Raw genomic sequence first — 16,931 nt, forward strand, 5'->3', positions numbered from 1 at the left:
ACAGCGCCAAGTAACGCCACAGACTTTACAGGAGCTTTCTGAAGCCATGATCCAGGTCTGGGAGGAGTTCCCCCAGGACACTATCCACTGGCTCATCAGGGGCATGCCCAGACGTTGCCTGGAGTGCATACAGGCATGGGGAGGCCATACACACTGAGTCACAGGATGAGTTGCAGTGATGAAATTGATGCAAGTTGGATCAACCTGTGATTCCAATGGTTTACTTTGAATCCAGCCCTCAATGGGTTAATGATTTTGGTTCCATCGAAACATTGTTACGTTATCAACTCGAAAAACCTGTTGATTGATGTGTGATTTAAGTGTGCCCTTAATTATTTTAAGCATTATATATTTTTTCCTGAACGTCACGAGGAGGCTCCGTAACTTACACATTCACACAATCAAGGATTTTTTTATCTTCCTGCATTTAGCAGCTGTAACTGTGTTTCTTATAGTCTCGTTAATGTTTTTGCTCTCCTCCTATAACAGTTTGTTCCTTGGTGTCAATTCACTTGTCCATGTCTGTGACTGGTCATGCGCAGTATACACTGATGCTTTCGTGTACACGTGCTCAGATCTTGATGATGCAAATTTGGGTTGATTTAAGGAGTTGAGCTTTCTGTGACCGCTTAGCCAGATTGCATTTGTTCGGTTAAGATCACTCGGATATCGGAAAGACCTCTTGGGTTTGTTGAACTCGCTTATGTAGTACTTCCCCAGGTCCTTTTATGCATGAATAGAGAAAGCCCCCAGACACACACACAGGCAGACGCGCACAGACACACACGCACACAGACACACACACACACACACACACACACACACACACACACACACACACACACTCTCTCACGCACACGCACACAAAAAAACACACGCATGTTCGCACTTCTATCTTAGTGAGCACACTTATTGACATAATGCATTCCCTTGCCCCTAACCCTCACCATCCATAATAAATGCGCAACCCTAACTCTAACCTACCATAACCCGATTTCTAAACCTGGGGGGGGCTCAAACTGGTCCTCACAAAGAAAGCTGTACAAGAGCACACACACACACACACACACACACACACACACACACACACACACACACACACACACACACACACACACACACACAATCACGGCCCAGTGATAAAGCGAGCCAGATGACGCACCGGACACTGAGGGGCGATGCGCTGAGGAGAGGAGCTGAGGCTGCTCTTGCCTTCTCCCTACTTGAGGACAGGTGGATGTGACACCTGGAGGCATGGCGCACTGAATTCCACCCCTCCACCGAAGACAGCTCACTAGTTGTCTATTAATCCTGGTTCTTCACCTTTACGATGGATATTTACGCCTCCACTTTATCACCAGCGGTGGACATCTGTGTCGGCTGTTACCTGCTTGTTTTGGGTAAGTTGAAAACCGTGCGTAAATTCAGTCGCACTCGGGGGCTTTATTGTACTGATCGACTGGTTTCGGTGTGAAAGGATTCATTTATTCTCCATGACATGAAAAAGAAACCAAAGAACCAGCAGATGTTTCTACTTGTCCATAATCCATTTTACGCACATGAATTAGCCCCCGCGGATGAATAATGGATGAGGAATATATTCATAAATGATCATGAGGTGGATGAACTTCTCTTTCACGCGTAAAGACGTTACAGCCGAGACAGATCTTTTATTTGCAAGTGCCCACCCGGTTTCATCAAGTGTATTCAAGATGCGTAAAGTCGGAAATCAACTCACAGATCCACACGATATAGTCCCCTGCAGCGTTTACCATTGAATTATATAAGGTATATAAACGCTTTCTGTTAAGAATGTCATATGGAGAAGAGACATCAAAACCCATTGTGTTGTCTGTGAAGAGCGGGGTGATGTTATGTGACTACCATGGCTGGCTTACGCTTGAATGCTGTGCAATACTGTTGCTTCGATATCTTATTATTTACATGCCACATTCTGTTCCATATCACACTGAATTCCTGACAGTAAATCCAGGTGCAATCTTCTACAGCTATTGCTTCCCAAATACTCACATCCATGTCTCTATATGAGAACTCTCACTAGATTGATGCCATGTAGCAGGCACCTGAGATGATAGGGAACTGCAACCTTCCGAACCATAACCCTATTTCACACATGATAGCTGTCTTCAACTTAAAGGCAGAACAATGAGGTGGAGGTGGATTCACAGTGTAATGGAAGATGGAGGGTGTGCGTTATTTTTGTACATTTTTGTACATTTTGGGTGGAAGCCCGAGCCCTACAAGTTCACAATATCGTACACTAAAGTGAATCTTGATCCTGACCAGAGGCTCTGGCTGAACAGAACGTGTTTAAGAGGGTGACAAGCAGGGAGAGAGCTGGGTGTTGATCCTGCATCTGTGGGGCACAGTAGAAAAGGTTAATTATACATCATGTGATACGTTTTTTTTTCATGATGTGGTCAGTTGAGTGTCAACATTCAATGACATCTGGTGTTCGTCCCTGCTGATGTCTCCGTTCGCCACAAGGACGACTCTGGTAGAAGCTGATATTGTAAAGCACTGACAAGAAATCTATAAATTGAGTCAGTATTTTACAATTTGAGAGATTCAATCTCTAGTATGGTGAAATTATACAATGTATGCACAAAGCATTTTATACACATATTCATCTTGTGTACCATTCCTGCCTATATGTTTAACAGTCAATATATGCATATATACTGTACATACACTGATTTCAATGTCTCCTTACACAGAGTATAAGAGTATATATCCTCATGCAATCACCTGATGCATATATTCTTAATACTTTAATTTCTATTTTCAAATATTTTTTTATTTCCTGTTTTTATTCTTGTGCTGCTGAGGGAGTTAATTTCCCTGCTGTGGTATAAATAAAGTTGATTTTATCTGTAGCAGGACAGAGTTTTACAGCACCAATGGGAGATACAAAATAAATGTGTCCGTATACCGCTTTGGCACTATGATATGAAATCCAAATGTTCTCATATGTCTCAATATTTCCGTAATACTCTCAATGATTACTCAGGCGTGTCAGTTGTTTCACACCATGTTAGGGCTCTGCCAGTCATATATATGCATAACCTAATTATTTCATTTAAGGAAACTGATACAGAGAATCCCTGGTTCCCTATTATAAGGTCTCTGATAATGTAACATGCTATCATATCCATTTTAATTACTTTTCTTTAACATGTCATGCTTAAGTGAAATACCTATACATACTGTATAAATACCACAAGTTATAGTGAAATAACAGTAGGTTGGGCTGTAAGAACAGGATTTGTGTGTTGTAATGAGCCTTCAGGCAGGTCCTGTCGTTACATACCTCACCTCCTTCCAGTCCTCTGCTGCCCACAGAGACATTAATGCATAACAGTAACTCTCTCATTAGTGCGGAGCTACAGTCGTATGTTCATGCTGTAATGTGACTACTCCAATCAAGGTCAATAGGATGAGGCCGACCACTCTTCACTGTGTTCGCACAAATGAGACAGTGATTAGTTATAAGGATGGAACCGATGCTATGATCAGGGGCCACAGAATTAGCATGCTGGGTGTCAGTGGAGATTCATGAGTGGCTCCAAAAGCTACAAACGGATATTTCAGGAGCTGTAAGTGCATTGTTAGCTCTGGTAAAGCTTTTAGCCTCCTCTTGAACTAGAAGAAAACTGCAACATCCATCTCACCACATATGGTGCATTATGTTTGAGCCATGGGTTTCTGCAGGTGTAAACAATTGAAGACTTATAAGACCTTTTGGGAGCCATACGGAATTTATTCAAGACCTCTGTCAAGTACGAGAAACATAAAGGACTATCAGAGTCCCAGAAGTACTCACACGTCCCAATAATTGAAGATAAGGTGAAGTAGCCAAGTAGAGAATAGGATCAAACCCCACATTCAATTCTGACCAAGGTTTTGGAACTATGCAAGCCGCCAATTTTTTCCCCAGAAAAACAAACTAACTTTACAGCACAACAAATGTAGCATTAAATAACAGACTGTACGATATTCCCCGTGTAAATCCTGGAATCCTACACCCCAATTTACTCCTTAATTTTTTAATGGGACTATGTGTAATTTCAGTACAGATCAATACAACCATCATACAGACAGTTTTTATGGCACCTTTATAAAGAAAAGATCCAGTAAATGCTGTCCTCATGATCAAGCTATTTATGTGACTATTGATTATATTTCAAAGGTAGGGAGTAATAAAATCTGAAAAACAGCAAATGAAAGGATCTCTTGCCCCCTTAACCACTCAGTCGTTTTCATACAATCCCTCAGGTCTAACATTAGATAGTGTCTACAGTATAACCGAAGGGAGTCCAGTATAAAAAGTCCCTGCATTCCTCAGGGCATAGTAGGAACAAGGTTTCCAGCCAACGGGGAGCCAATTAATCAATCATACACGGCTAAATAAATACATCCCATGGGAAGTGGGCCTGCTTGTGCTCCTGCTGTGTTTGTTGCCTGGTTTGTCATGATGCTGAATGAATTAGACGTCACATAAAGATGGTTTGGCCATTCACTGAAATAACACTTCCCATGAATCACATATCCTCTTTCTTACATCAAATCATGCACACATGTCTTGGGCACACAACAAGCGTCACAATTGTCGGCTGTTGCCCATGGACACACGCTGCCTAACTGAGAGGGTAATTATGCTATTTGACGGCTTGACTGCAGAGACACAAAAAGAGCTGCCTTACTTAAATGTACTTCAATGAGAGTAATTAACTCACTTCACTGAGGAGAGCATGAGGTGACAGATAATGGACAAAAGGACAAAACTACAAGAAAGCAGAGGGAGAAGTCAGAAAGTGACGAAAATAAAATAAAATAGGAAACATTAGCATTTTCTAATAAGGAGTCTCCCTTCTGCTTTCCACTGTGACCCATTCAAACATACAAAACACTATATAAAGTAAACAACTAACTGAGGAGAGTTGACCAAGATAAATTTCTGTTTGAGGACGTGAGGTGGGAACAAGACGTTGCAGCAGAAATTGAAGATGGAAACTGGAAAAAGAAGCTTCATTAGTTCAGCTCGAACTATTGCGAACTAGCGAAGGAGCTCCTACCACCGCCAGGGCCAAACATTCCTACACAAGATGTCTGGTTCCTCCAGTGGAAATATGGAAGAACAAAGGAAGTGGTCTGATAACCTGAATGGAGCGACGCCTGTGAGCTACTTCAGGCTCGAGCTGCGCTGTGACAGTTCTTTACAGATCTGGGACTCAGTAGCAGAAAAGAAGCACGAGAAGCAAAATAAAGTATAAAAAATAAACTTTACTTCAAAAGTCCATTCAGGGATAAGGCAAAATCCAAAGTCATAGATCCAGGCAGAGTCAAAAAGCAGGTAGTCCAAAACACGAATGAAAGAGCTGGAGAGCATGCACACACGGTGGCGACAATGACAATCTGGCAGAGGGTGAGGGGAAACACAGGGTACAAATAGAGAGTGCTTAATGAGAAACAAGGTACAGGTGCGTGGGGAAACAAACAGGAAGTAAATCTAGACACAGGACACAAGAACACGGACAACAAAATAAAACAGGAAGTGGATACCAACAAACAGACTGCACAGATGTTACAGTACCTCCCCCTCAAGGGACGGCTCCAGACGTCCCCGGTTGGTCCGGGTGACGCCGGTGGAAATCTCGAATCAAAGTCTTAGCAAAAATGTCCCTAGAAGGGACCCAGGACCTCTCCTCGGGCCCATAACCCTCCCAGTCCACGAGGTACTGCAGTCCCCGGCCCCTGCGGCGGACCGCCAGAAGACGCCTTACGGCGTATGTTGGCCCCCCATCAATGACCTGGGGGGGTGGAGGGGGTCTGGTGGAGGGAGCCAGCGGACTGGTCCTGACAGGTTTGACCTTGGACACATGGAAGGTCGGATGGACCCTCATTGTCCTGGGGAGCTTGAGCTGCACCGCAACAGGGTTTACCACCTTGGTGATGGTGAACGGACCAACGAATCTGGGAGCTAACTTGCGGGACTCCAGGCGGAGAGGAAGGTCCTGGGTGGACAGCCAGACTCTCTGGCCAACCCTGTAGTGCGGAGCTTGTGAACGGTTCTTGTCAGCCACACGCTTGTACCGACTGGAGGTGCGGAGGAGAGCCGCCCGTGCTCTTCTCCAAGTAAGATGGCAGCGGCGCACCAAGGCCTGAGCAGATGGCACCGAAATCTCCTCCTCTAGCTCAGGAAACAGGGGTGGTTGATACCCATAAACACACTGGAACGGGGAAAGTCCTGTGGCTGAGACAGGGAGAGAATTATGAGCATACTCAATCCATATTAACTTTTTGCTCCAAAGAGAAGGATCTTGTGAAACTACACAGCGGAGTCCTGTCTCCAGCTCCTGGTTGTAGCGTTCCGTCTGGCCGTTTGACTGGGGGTGAAAACCAGAGGAGAGGCTGGCTGTGGCACCAATGAGCCTACAAAATTCCTTCCAAAACCTGGAGGCAAACTGGGGTCCCCGGTCCGACACTACATCCTGAGAGAGTCCATGTAAACGAAAAACATGAGACAACATAACCTCTGCCGTCTCTTTGGCAGAGGAAAGCTTCGGCAGAGGGACAAAATGAGCCATTTTAGAAAATCGGTCAACAATAGTTAGTACGACTGTGTTACCCTCAGAAGGAGGCAGTCCAGTTACAAAGTCGATAGAGATGTGCGACCAGGGTCGCCGGGGAATAGGCAAAGGGTGGAGCAAACCGTGGGGCCGCTGGCGAGAGGTCTTATTCTGGGCGCAGACTGGGCATGCAGCGACGAACTCCTGGACATCCTCCTTCAGTGTGGGCCACCAGAAACGTTGTCGGAGGAGACTTATGGAGCGAGCCACCCCTGGATGACAGCTAAAGTTGGAACAGTGTCCCCACTGCAGGACCTGCGGACGGAGAATAGACAGAACAAAGAGACGGTTCTCCGGACAGCCTACCGGGATCTCTGCCCCCTCCAGTGCCTGTCTGACCTTATCGGTAATGCCCCATGTCACAGCTCCAATGACGCACGCTGAAGGCAGGATGGTGGCATGGGTTCCGGGGGTGACCTCCAGCTCAAATTGGCGGGACAGAGCATCAGCCTTGACGTTCCTGGAGCCAGGGCGATAGGACAGTGTAAAGTCAAAGCGGTTAAAAAACAGTGCCCACCTGGCTTGACGAGAGTTTAGTCTTTTAGCAGTCCTTATATACTCCAGGTTCTTGTGGTCGGTCCACACCAAAAATGGCTGCTCAGCCCCCTCCAGCCAGTGCCTCCACTCCTCTAGAGCCAACTTCACAGCCAGCAGCTCCCTGTTGCCCACATCATAGTTCCTCTCAGCAGGAGAAAGCTTCCTGGAAAAGAAAGCACAGGGGTGAACCTTGTTGTCCTTGGAACAGCGCTGGGAGAGGACTGCCCCCGCCCCCACCCCAGAGGCGTCGACCTCGACGATAAACTGCAGCTTCGGGTCTGGCAAGGTGAGGATGGGTGCAGAAGAGAACCGCTGCTTAAGAGACCGAAAGGCCTCTTCTGCCTGGAGACTCCATGAAAACCTGGTTCCTGGGGACGTGAGGACATGGAGAGGGGCTGCAACAGAGCTGTAGTTCCTGATGAAACGTCTGTAGAAATTTGCAAAGCCCAAGAACCTCTGCAGCTGCTTCCTGTCTGTGGGAACAGGCCAATCCAAAACTCCACTGACCTTACCAGGGTCCATCTGGATGCTGCCGGGTGCCACAATGAACCCCAGGAAGCTAACAGTTCGCTGATGAAATTCACACTTTTCAGCCTTAACGAAAAGCTGATTCTCCAGCAGCCGCTGAAGAACCCGTCGGACATGCTGCACATGCTCCTCTTCTGACTTGGAAAAAATCAAGATGTCATCCAGGTAAATAAACACAAACTTATTTAACATGTCCCTCATAACGTCATTGACCAATGCCTGAAAAACTGCTGGGGCGTTGGTTAAACCAAATGGCATGACCAAATATTCATAGTGGCCGCTAGGGGTGTTAAAGGCCGTTTTCCATTCGTCCCCCTCCCGTATGCGAACTAAATGATAAGCATTTCTTAAATCCAGTTTAGAAAAAATGGATGCCCCTTTTAATAGTTCAAAAGCAGAAGAAATGAGTGGAAGAGGGTACCTGTTTTTGACCATGACATTGTTCAGACCTCTGTAGTCAATACAAGGACGCAGGGATTTGTCCTTCTTACTGACAAAAAAAAATCCAGAACCAGTGGGAGACGATGAGGGACGGATAATCCCAGTAGCCAGGGAGCCTTTAATGTATTTATTCATGGCCTCCGTCTCAGGAGCAGACAAGGAGTAAAGGCGACCCTTCGGAAGCGAGGCACCAGGGAGGAGGTCGATAGTACAGTCATAGGGCCGATGGGGGGGTAAGGACGTAGCGCGGGATTTGTTGAAAACCTCCTTCAAATCCAGGTCGACGGGTGGGACCTCCGAGAGATCTGGAAAATCTGGGGAAGAGTCAGAGTTCTGGAGACAACAACTAACCGAGGCAGACACAAGGCAGGATGAGAGGCAAAATTCACTCCATCCTAAAATCAACCCAGTTGACCAGTCAATGTGAGGGTTGTGTCTTTTGAGCCAAGGCAGGCCCAAAACCAGCGGCACCTGAGGTGAGTCAATGAGCAAAAAGGATATCATCTCAGCGTGGTTACCTGAGATCGTGAGACTCAAAGCAGGAGTATGGTGAGTAACATGACATAACAGGCGGCCATCCAGGGCGTTGGCCTCCCGGGGGACAGGGAGTGGTTCTGGGATCAGCTTGAGCTGCTTAGCTAGCTCCCGATCCAGGAAGTTCTCATCGGCCCCAGAATCCACAAACACAGCCAGTTCCAGGGAAACATCAGAAGATCTCAGACAGGCATGGGTTAATGGTCTGAAGGGACTAGAGGAAGTTGAGGTTTGGCTCACCAATAAACCTCTCCTTATTGATGAGCCCGGTCTTTTTAACGGACAAGCCGCCAAGAAATGGCCCAGCTTTCCGCAGTAGAGGCATCTTCCCTCCCTACGGCGGCGCTGACGTTCCTCAGAAGAGAGGGGAGTGCGCCCGAGTTGCATGGGTTCCTCCTTCCCACAGGGAGACACTGAGGCGCTGTCCGCTGGCCTCACTGGAACAGAAGAAGGTGCAGGAAACCGGAATGGCGAAGGCTGCCCCCATTGGGCCGGCGGTCTATCGTTGCATCGAGCCTTCTCCATCCTCCTCTCATGGAGTCGATTATCAATCTTTATAGCCAGGGCGACCAGAGAATCGAATTTGGATGGCAGATCGAGTGGGGCCAGGTGGTCTTTAATGTCCTCGGATAGACTGTGCAGGAAAGTGTCACACAATGAATTCTCTCCCCACTCACTCTCCGACGCCAGGGTGCGGAAGCGTATAGCATGATCGGCGACTCGACTGCTTCCCTGTCGCAAGTCCAACAGTCCACGAGCCGCCTCTCTGCCTGGTGTGCAATGATCGAAAACTTTGCGGAGGGCTTCCGCGAAACTCCTCACTGAAACACAAGTTAACGACTTCTTGTCCCACTCTGCGGTAGCCCACTCTCGGGCCCTTCCAGAAAGGTGAGTAATCATAAACGCCACCCGAGAGCTCTCTGAGGGGTAAGAGTGAGGCTGCAGTTCAAAAGTCATTGAGCAGAGTGACAGGAAGGAGCGGCAAGTAGACGGATCACCATCATACCTCTCGATACTAGGGAGACGGGGGTCTGGGTGAACAACAGGATGAGCCTCCCTAGGCTGAGGAGCAGGCTGAGCAGGTGGATCCGAAGCAGTGGTTCTCAGGCTAGCGAGCATCTGTTGCATCTGGTTGGAAAGATCTTGGAACTGAACTGACAGGGAAGTTTGAAACGCATCCTGTCTGGCTTGCAATTGCTGCACGCCACCCACCAGAGAAGACAGCTGCTGCCCATGATCGTGAAGCAAACTCCCTTGTGCACGGAGAGCCGAGCGAAAAACGTCTTCCTCTGCTGAGTCTGTCATGGCCAGATTGTACTGTGACAGTTCTTTACAGATCTGGGACTCAGTAGCAGAAAAGAAGCACGAGAAGCAAAATAAAGTATAAAAAATAAACTTTACTTCAAAAGTCCATTCAGGGATAAGGCAAAATCCAAAGTCATAGATCCAGGCAGAGTCAAAAAGCAGGTAGTCCAAAACACGAATGAAAGAGCTGGAGAGCATGCACACACGGTGGCGACAATGACAATCTGGCAGAGGGTGAGGGGAAACACAGGGTACAAATAGAGAGTGCTTAATGAGAAACAAGGTACAGGTGCGTGGGGAAACAAACAGGAAGTAAATCTAGACACAGGACACAAGAACACGGACAACAAAATAAAACAGGAAGTGGATACCAACAAACAGACTGCACAGATGTTACAGCGCTGCTCTACAATGAACATTTTAAACGTGAATGTCTGACTGAAATTATGGCTTTGTCATAAAACCCTAAAACCCGGTAAACCGCATCAAAATGTTATGAATTCTTCACAGGCCTTGGCATCATCGATTAACAAGGATTGTTGGAAATCAGTTTGGTACTTCTTGTGTAATCCTTCAAAAAAAAAGAAAAGAAAACTGCTTCGTGAACTCACACACATTTATTAGGATGTTCTGCAAAATTTTGTGGGTTCTTTCTTTGGTCAACATTTTTATTTAATCCAATTGTTTATCGCCGCATGCAACGTAGCTGTTCACTGAAACTACTGTACTTTGTGTCCCTCTCTTCCGCTCCTGTCCCAGCTGTGTTGTCCATCTTTGGGAATGTTCTTGTCCTCATCATGGCGTACAAAAGGTCATCGCGGATGAAGCCGCCGGAGCTGCTGACCGTGAATCTGGCGGTGACCGACCTGGGAGCGGCCGTCACCATGTATCCCCTGTCCGTGGCCTCCGCCTGGAGCCACCACTGGATCGGGGGAGATGCCAGCTGTGATTATTACGCCCTGGCAGGATTCTTCTTTGGCGTCGCCAGCATCATGAACCTGACCGTCTTGGCCATCGTGCGCTGTGTTGTCTCCCTCAATCTGCACTCTCACAGTGAGTAGCTCAAAACACACACTCTTTTTTTTCTGTTAAGATTCATCATTGGAGAACGTGGTTACCATACAAATTTATGCAGGAACCTTTCTTGGAGTAATTATTTTCCCATTCTCTGCGCTCCGAAAGAGAAAAAAACCAATGGCAAAGAAGGATTTTCACATTAATGAAGCACCTTTTAGCATTAAATACAATTCTGCCTTGTACAACTTCATGGTAACACAGCTGTATAAAAAGCCTCACCAAGGTTTTAAAAATGTATATATGCATTAAAGGTCATGGGGTATCTCTTGCGCAATAGACACATGGAAGTTGCAGTAGAGCTTTTTCTCTTTTAATGTGAAAACTGTTTGAACGCCGTCAGCTTATCACGTCGGCCAGCTGCCTCTCTCTGAGGGACTTTTTTTCATCCTGCTCGTCAGATGTTTCTTTTGTGTGCAATTCTGTTTAAACCGACAAATGTGTTTAAATAGGGATGTACGTCTGCTAGATTGGCGACGTTTGAATCTCAGCAGCAGAACAAATGCTGATCTATTCCAATAGGTTTGAATGTTGCAGACTGTCCGAATAGATTAAAAGTCCTGTTCGATAAACAATTGGGCTGTGTCGCTGGCTAGTAGCTCACTAACTTCCTTCTCTATTTATTTTTACTATTGGTATTTTGATGAAATTTACATTGACTTTGACATTTTGGAAATACTGTATGTACAGGGTTTCTATAGGTTTGTTAAAATTAAGATTTGAGGATCAATTTCAGGCCATAAGGAACACATTTTAAGACCTATCAGATGACGGAATATTGGAGTCCCGAGATTACATTTATTGAACTCAATGTTATCTCGCTATAAATTATTAACATGATAGAACTATCAACAGTAGGTATTCAATTACTGTGTGGTTTTCAGTTCCACACTGGTCTCATTTGTCGCTTTATTTAATTGTGATAAAATCGGTACAATGACACAACTAGAATGAATGCCGGCATTTTGTCACAATTTCTAAAGTGGTAGTTATTGTTAAATTCTTAACTAATAAGAAAAACCAAAACATATTCAATACCTGGTACATAATATTTTGTCAAACATAAAAAAAAAATATATATATGCTCTTACTGTCTGGAAAAAACATGTAATTGAAAAACAAGGTGGCAGCTATCCGCCTGAGGCAAACGGAGTGTGAGTGCACACAGGGGATGCAGAAGTAGAAGAAAAGAGTGGAAAGTTGTAGCCTGTTGACTCTGGGCATATCAGCAAGGGGTATCAGGTGGGTGTAGCCATGTCCAACTGTCATGTCGTGAAGTGTTCCCCGCACACTGGAACATTCTGGGCTGCACTGTACGTGCAAAAAATGTAGATTCATTTTTATATCCACAAATAATAAACATACAATCATACTCTATATAGATCACACATATGTACCCACATGCATAAGTAGATGAAAGCATATACAGTGCATGTATAAACGTATAAAAACCATCACGAAATCCTCCACGACCCCCTGCTCACATAACGAGACATAGTTGAATTTTTTATGCAAGAGCTAATTCAAAGAGCGTGTAATTCCAGGAGGACGAGGCTCACATCCGCAGAGGGCTGTGTGCAGTGATAGCAACAACACATGACACCAAACCTACACAGCTCCTCAAAAGCACCCTAAATAAAAAATTATATTCCCTCAAGTCCATGTGACATGAGAGACATATTGAAGTCCTGTTTTGGGAAAAATCAATAAATACTAGTGAGCCGCGATAAGTCATGTGCTGCCGAACAATCCCTCATCCTCCTTTCTGTGCTGTCCAACACGATAAGGCTGCGGTGAAGACCTGGTCTGAATGTGTATGGATTTTCTCCATTTTCTACACGAATTTGTGAAATATGCAAAGATAAATATAGTAAATGAAATGAATGTCGAGTGGAGCAGTTTCTCTGACTTGACATTTAGATATATTTGTGCAATCAGTTCAAATATAGATATACTGTATTTTTTTTGCCTCGACTGTTTTTGCGTTCCTGCAAACATTCTTGCGGTTATGATTACTGCATATCTGTGTGTTCTGCAATATTGCCTACAATGTGCAGCCTGACAAAGATAGGAAACCACTCCTCTTTTTCTGTTGGCAGAGGAGAGAATCAGCTGGCTGAAGGTGAAGATGCTGTGCATGTGGTGTTGGCTGTGGGCACTGATCTGGGCTCTGTTCCCTCTACTGGGCTGGGGTCGATACGGCCCGGAGCCCTTCGGATTGTCCTGCTCCCTTGCCTGGGGAGAGATGAAACAGTACGGCTTCTCTTTCGTCCTCTCCATGTTCACCGCCAACCTCCTCATGCCTTCCGTCATCATCGTTTTCTGCTACTTTGGCATCGCCATCAAGCTCTACTGCATCTACAGAAAGTCCAACAACACCAACCAGGTCAAAAATTTGATCAAGCTGCATCGGAGGCTGTTGATGGTAAGTGATCATTTATGATGAGTAATATCTATTACTACATGCTTGGGGACTCCAAGTGTCTCCTCAGCAGTAGATCCAAGGGACAGTGGTTCGTTACTTAAGATGTTTATGAGGGCATTTTGAGGTTACATGTTGGTATATACAGCAAAGTTGCAATTCTTTGTTGTTATCGTAAAACTGCTTAAAAAGTCCACATTCCTATGAAACCACATTTGAATGCACTTAACCCAGATTTAGTTGAACCTGCACAATTTAATTTCAAGATCCACGAATTATTCCCTGGAAACGTAAGAAACAGCCCTATCTGGCAATGCTCTATATACATATAAAATGTCTGGATCTGTTCAGTAGTATCAAAGGAATCGTGATGACAAAGAAGCTAAGCCAGATCCCTCAACTAGAGCCTGACTGATGAGGATCTTTCAAGGTCGATTTATATATTTTAAAACATTGCCATTGTCAGTGTGTATGTGATACACTACAATGTAATTAAGCATTGATATTTTACTGGTTTACCATAAACTATATCTTAAATATCCATTAATAAAAAGAAAAAAAGGAAGACAACCAAATAACTTTGACTTATATTGCCCAGCCAATATATCTGTCAGACTCTAGCTTTAATTAGCTATCCAGTTCTATTAGCCATCTATTCCAACGAGTACCCATAAGTTATCTTAAGAATGATTTACCTTTTACTGTTTGCTACTTCAGTTGGTTTATCCACGACATAAACTATGTAAAAATGTATAAGCTACGTTTAGCTATCTCACCCATTAGTATATTTAGCCATTACCCGTTACTTTTAGTTGTCCAACTCTCTATACATTACTGTACTTTACTAAACTTCACTGTTCTCCTGCAGATCGCTGTCCTGATCAGCGTGGGCTTCATAGCCTGCTGGACGCCCTACGCCCTGGTGAGCATGTGGTCCATTATCTACGACAGCAGCAGCATCCCACCTGAGGTCAGCCTTCTGCCCTGCATGTTTGCGAAGAGCTCCACCGTGTACAATCCCCTGATTTACTACATGTTCAGCAAGACCTTCCAAAGAGAGGTAAAGAAGCTGCTATGGCTGTGCCTCCACTGTAACTCGTACCCCAGTGCCGACACCATCAATGAAACGGGGATTTACTTGGTCAGTACCAACCTCAAGCCCAAAATCGGCGCGCGGTCTGAGCTGAGAGAGCAAAGTTTGACTCTGGGTTGAAAGACTTTCCTGCTCTAAACTGAGGGAACGTCAGATGGTCTCACAATGTTTTCTTTCACAAAACGTTATCAAGAAACCTCTCTTTTCAGTACAAATAGTGTTTGCTGTCCTGACACAGGAAGCAGGGTACTTATGGTCTCTATTTAGTGTGAGGCCAGTATTTTTGCGCAAAACAATGCTGCGAAGTCAACGAGCTAAGCTACAAAGTAGAGCTAACTAATACTCTGTTGATTAAACCTGCTACCGAAGAAGTTACTGCGGTGAACTGCTTTGAGTTTTGTCATTCCCATGTACTGCACATGTTTACTCGACTACACAGCACATTGAAAAAGAGACAGCCACACAGACCTCAAGAAAACAAACAACAAACCAAAGGTTGTTCAGCATAAATTGCCAAAAATACTTATTTTAGATCTCAAAGTTACATCTGCAGCTCATTTGTTGGAATAGTTGCTTTTGGATGATTTTTTGACACAAAACCCACTCAATGGAAACTATAACAGCTGAAAGTGGAACATGTTTCATAAATCTGCCTCAAAGAAAAAAAATATATTCCATGTTGTTGGGTTCTTGGAAGAAGGCAGTATGAAACAGGTAATTGTCATTGTGTATCATATGAGTATCAGACATATTTGCATTTTTAGTATGTTAGGCTTCATCTGGAATGTGAGCATCTGTTATATGAAAGGATTAGACTGACATTATTTGATTATTATCATTCAAAGATTTGGAACAAAAACTGAATTTATTTGACTATTTACAGCATTGTTATGTACTGTGAAGCGAAGAGGTCCCTGTGGCGGAGTGTGTCGTCCAAATGCAAAAGGTCGACCTATTTTTCTTTGTTTCTGTGAATCGAAGTCAGAACAGCATCATGCTAATCTAGCATAAGGACTATAAACAGAGGGAACAGCTGTAGTTTCCAAATCCATCGTAACATGTTGTTACAAATTCAACATAACACAGCAAAAGAGACATATCATGCTTTTTCAGTTTTTTGTGTGTCATATTGGTTTATTATGATTGTAAAAGGTCTGCAAAGTTAAAAAGCTTGATGTTGCAGTAATGGGAGCTCCTGACAGACAGGCTGAGAACATGTGCTTTTCAGCTGCTGCAGCAATGGACGGTTTGAGAAAAGTGATGGGTTTTCCGAACATTAGAGCATATAAACCATTCTAAATTACCCAAGTTAAAATTATGAACCTGAATATGAGCATTAGATGTCACCTTTAGTTTTAGAGATACTGGCAGGTGGATTGTGTTATGAGTTTATTTTGAACTTTCTTTAAAAAAAATGCTGAACATCTGCAGAGTTAAGCTTGACTTGTCCATTTGTGAAGTTTGGGAACAACCAGTTGACTGAACAGTCCCAACCCAAGGTTCACTACCCTGCTTGTTCTGGAGCTTTTGACCGTATCACAGTCCTCATTAGCAAACGGATTAATTTACAGAGACTGCTCAGTATAGAGAAGAGGTCCCATTCCCATAGGTGCCAACAGTCATAGAACGTTTGAAGATACTCGGCTAATAAGGACTGTACGATATGGATGGAAGCACCTAAACTCATTATTAACGACAGGCACCGTTTTGGAATTCTAAGGCAGAGCTAAATCAGCTGTATTAGAATCGGACCAAAGTGTGTACTTGTTAGGAGGTTAATGGATTACTGTGTTGACATTTCGTGGGATTTGTTAATAATAAAAAGAAAAACTGACGTTTTTATCCTTCTTAATCCTTTATGTTCAACTGTGTGAACTTTCCCCATCACTGTCTGCAGTATGCTGCTGTATACAACACAGCCTAAAAAATGAAAAATGATTTTTCCTCATATTTTATCACCTGAAATTCCCTTTTTTTGTTGTGTTATTTTATTTTCACTTGTATCCCTGTTGTATGTGTTAAATTATTTTTAAAGTTTGTAAATGTTGAGCTATAAACCTTAAATAAATGTATGTGTGCACATTTCATTGGGTATGTTTGAGAATAAACACTGATTGGAACATTTTATTAGCATAAATACACCATGATTGGATAATAATGTATCACTTCAAACATCTATGATAACACAGAGCAGTGGCTGTTTTTAATGAACACACAATGCTAATTGTGAATTCCAGTCACACAAATGTGTCCGTCGTACATGTGAACATCATTCAGCTATGGTATGCTAATTAAAATCCATAAAGCCAGAGCTCAGGGCGCAAAGAAGAGAAGCATCAGTCGATTT

At 44.2% G+C, this 16,931-nt stretch overlaps 1 protein-coding gene across 1 annotated transcript; it reads left to right on the forward strand.

Annotated features, from left to right (window-relative positions):
- The first annotated feature begins 1,105 nt into the window (after positions 1 to 1,105).
- Positions 1,106 to 16,671, forward strand: opn8b (opsin 8, group member b). The gene is made up of 4 exons (XM_053445004.1): positions 1,106 to 1,400; positions 10,755 to 11,048; positions 13,169 to 13,494; positions 14,360 to 16,671. Exons 1-4 carry the CDS (start codon positions 1,331 to 1,333, stop codon positions 14,702 to 14,704), a joined length of 1,035 nt encoding a protein of 344 aa, XP_053300979.1. The 5' UTR covers positions 1,106 to 1,330; the 3' UTR covers positions 14,705 to 16,671.
- The last annotated feature ends 260 nt before the right edge of the window (positions 16,672 to 16,931 follow it).

Source organism: Pleuronectes platessa, chromosome 17 (genome assembly GCF_947347685.1).
Source record: "Pleuronectes platessa chromosome 17, fPlePla1.1, whole genome shotgun sequence".
NCBI lineage: Eukaryota > Metazoa > Chordata > Actinopteri > Pleuronectiformes > Pleuronectidae > Pleuronectes > Pleuronectes platessa.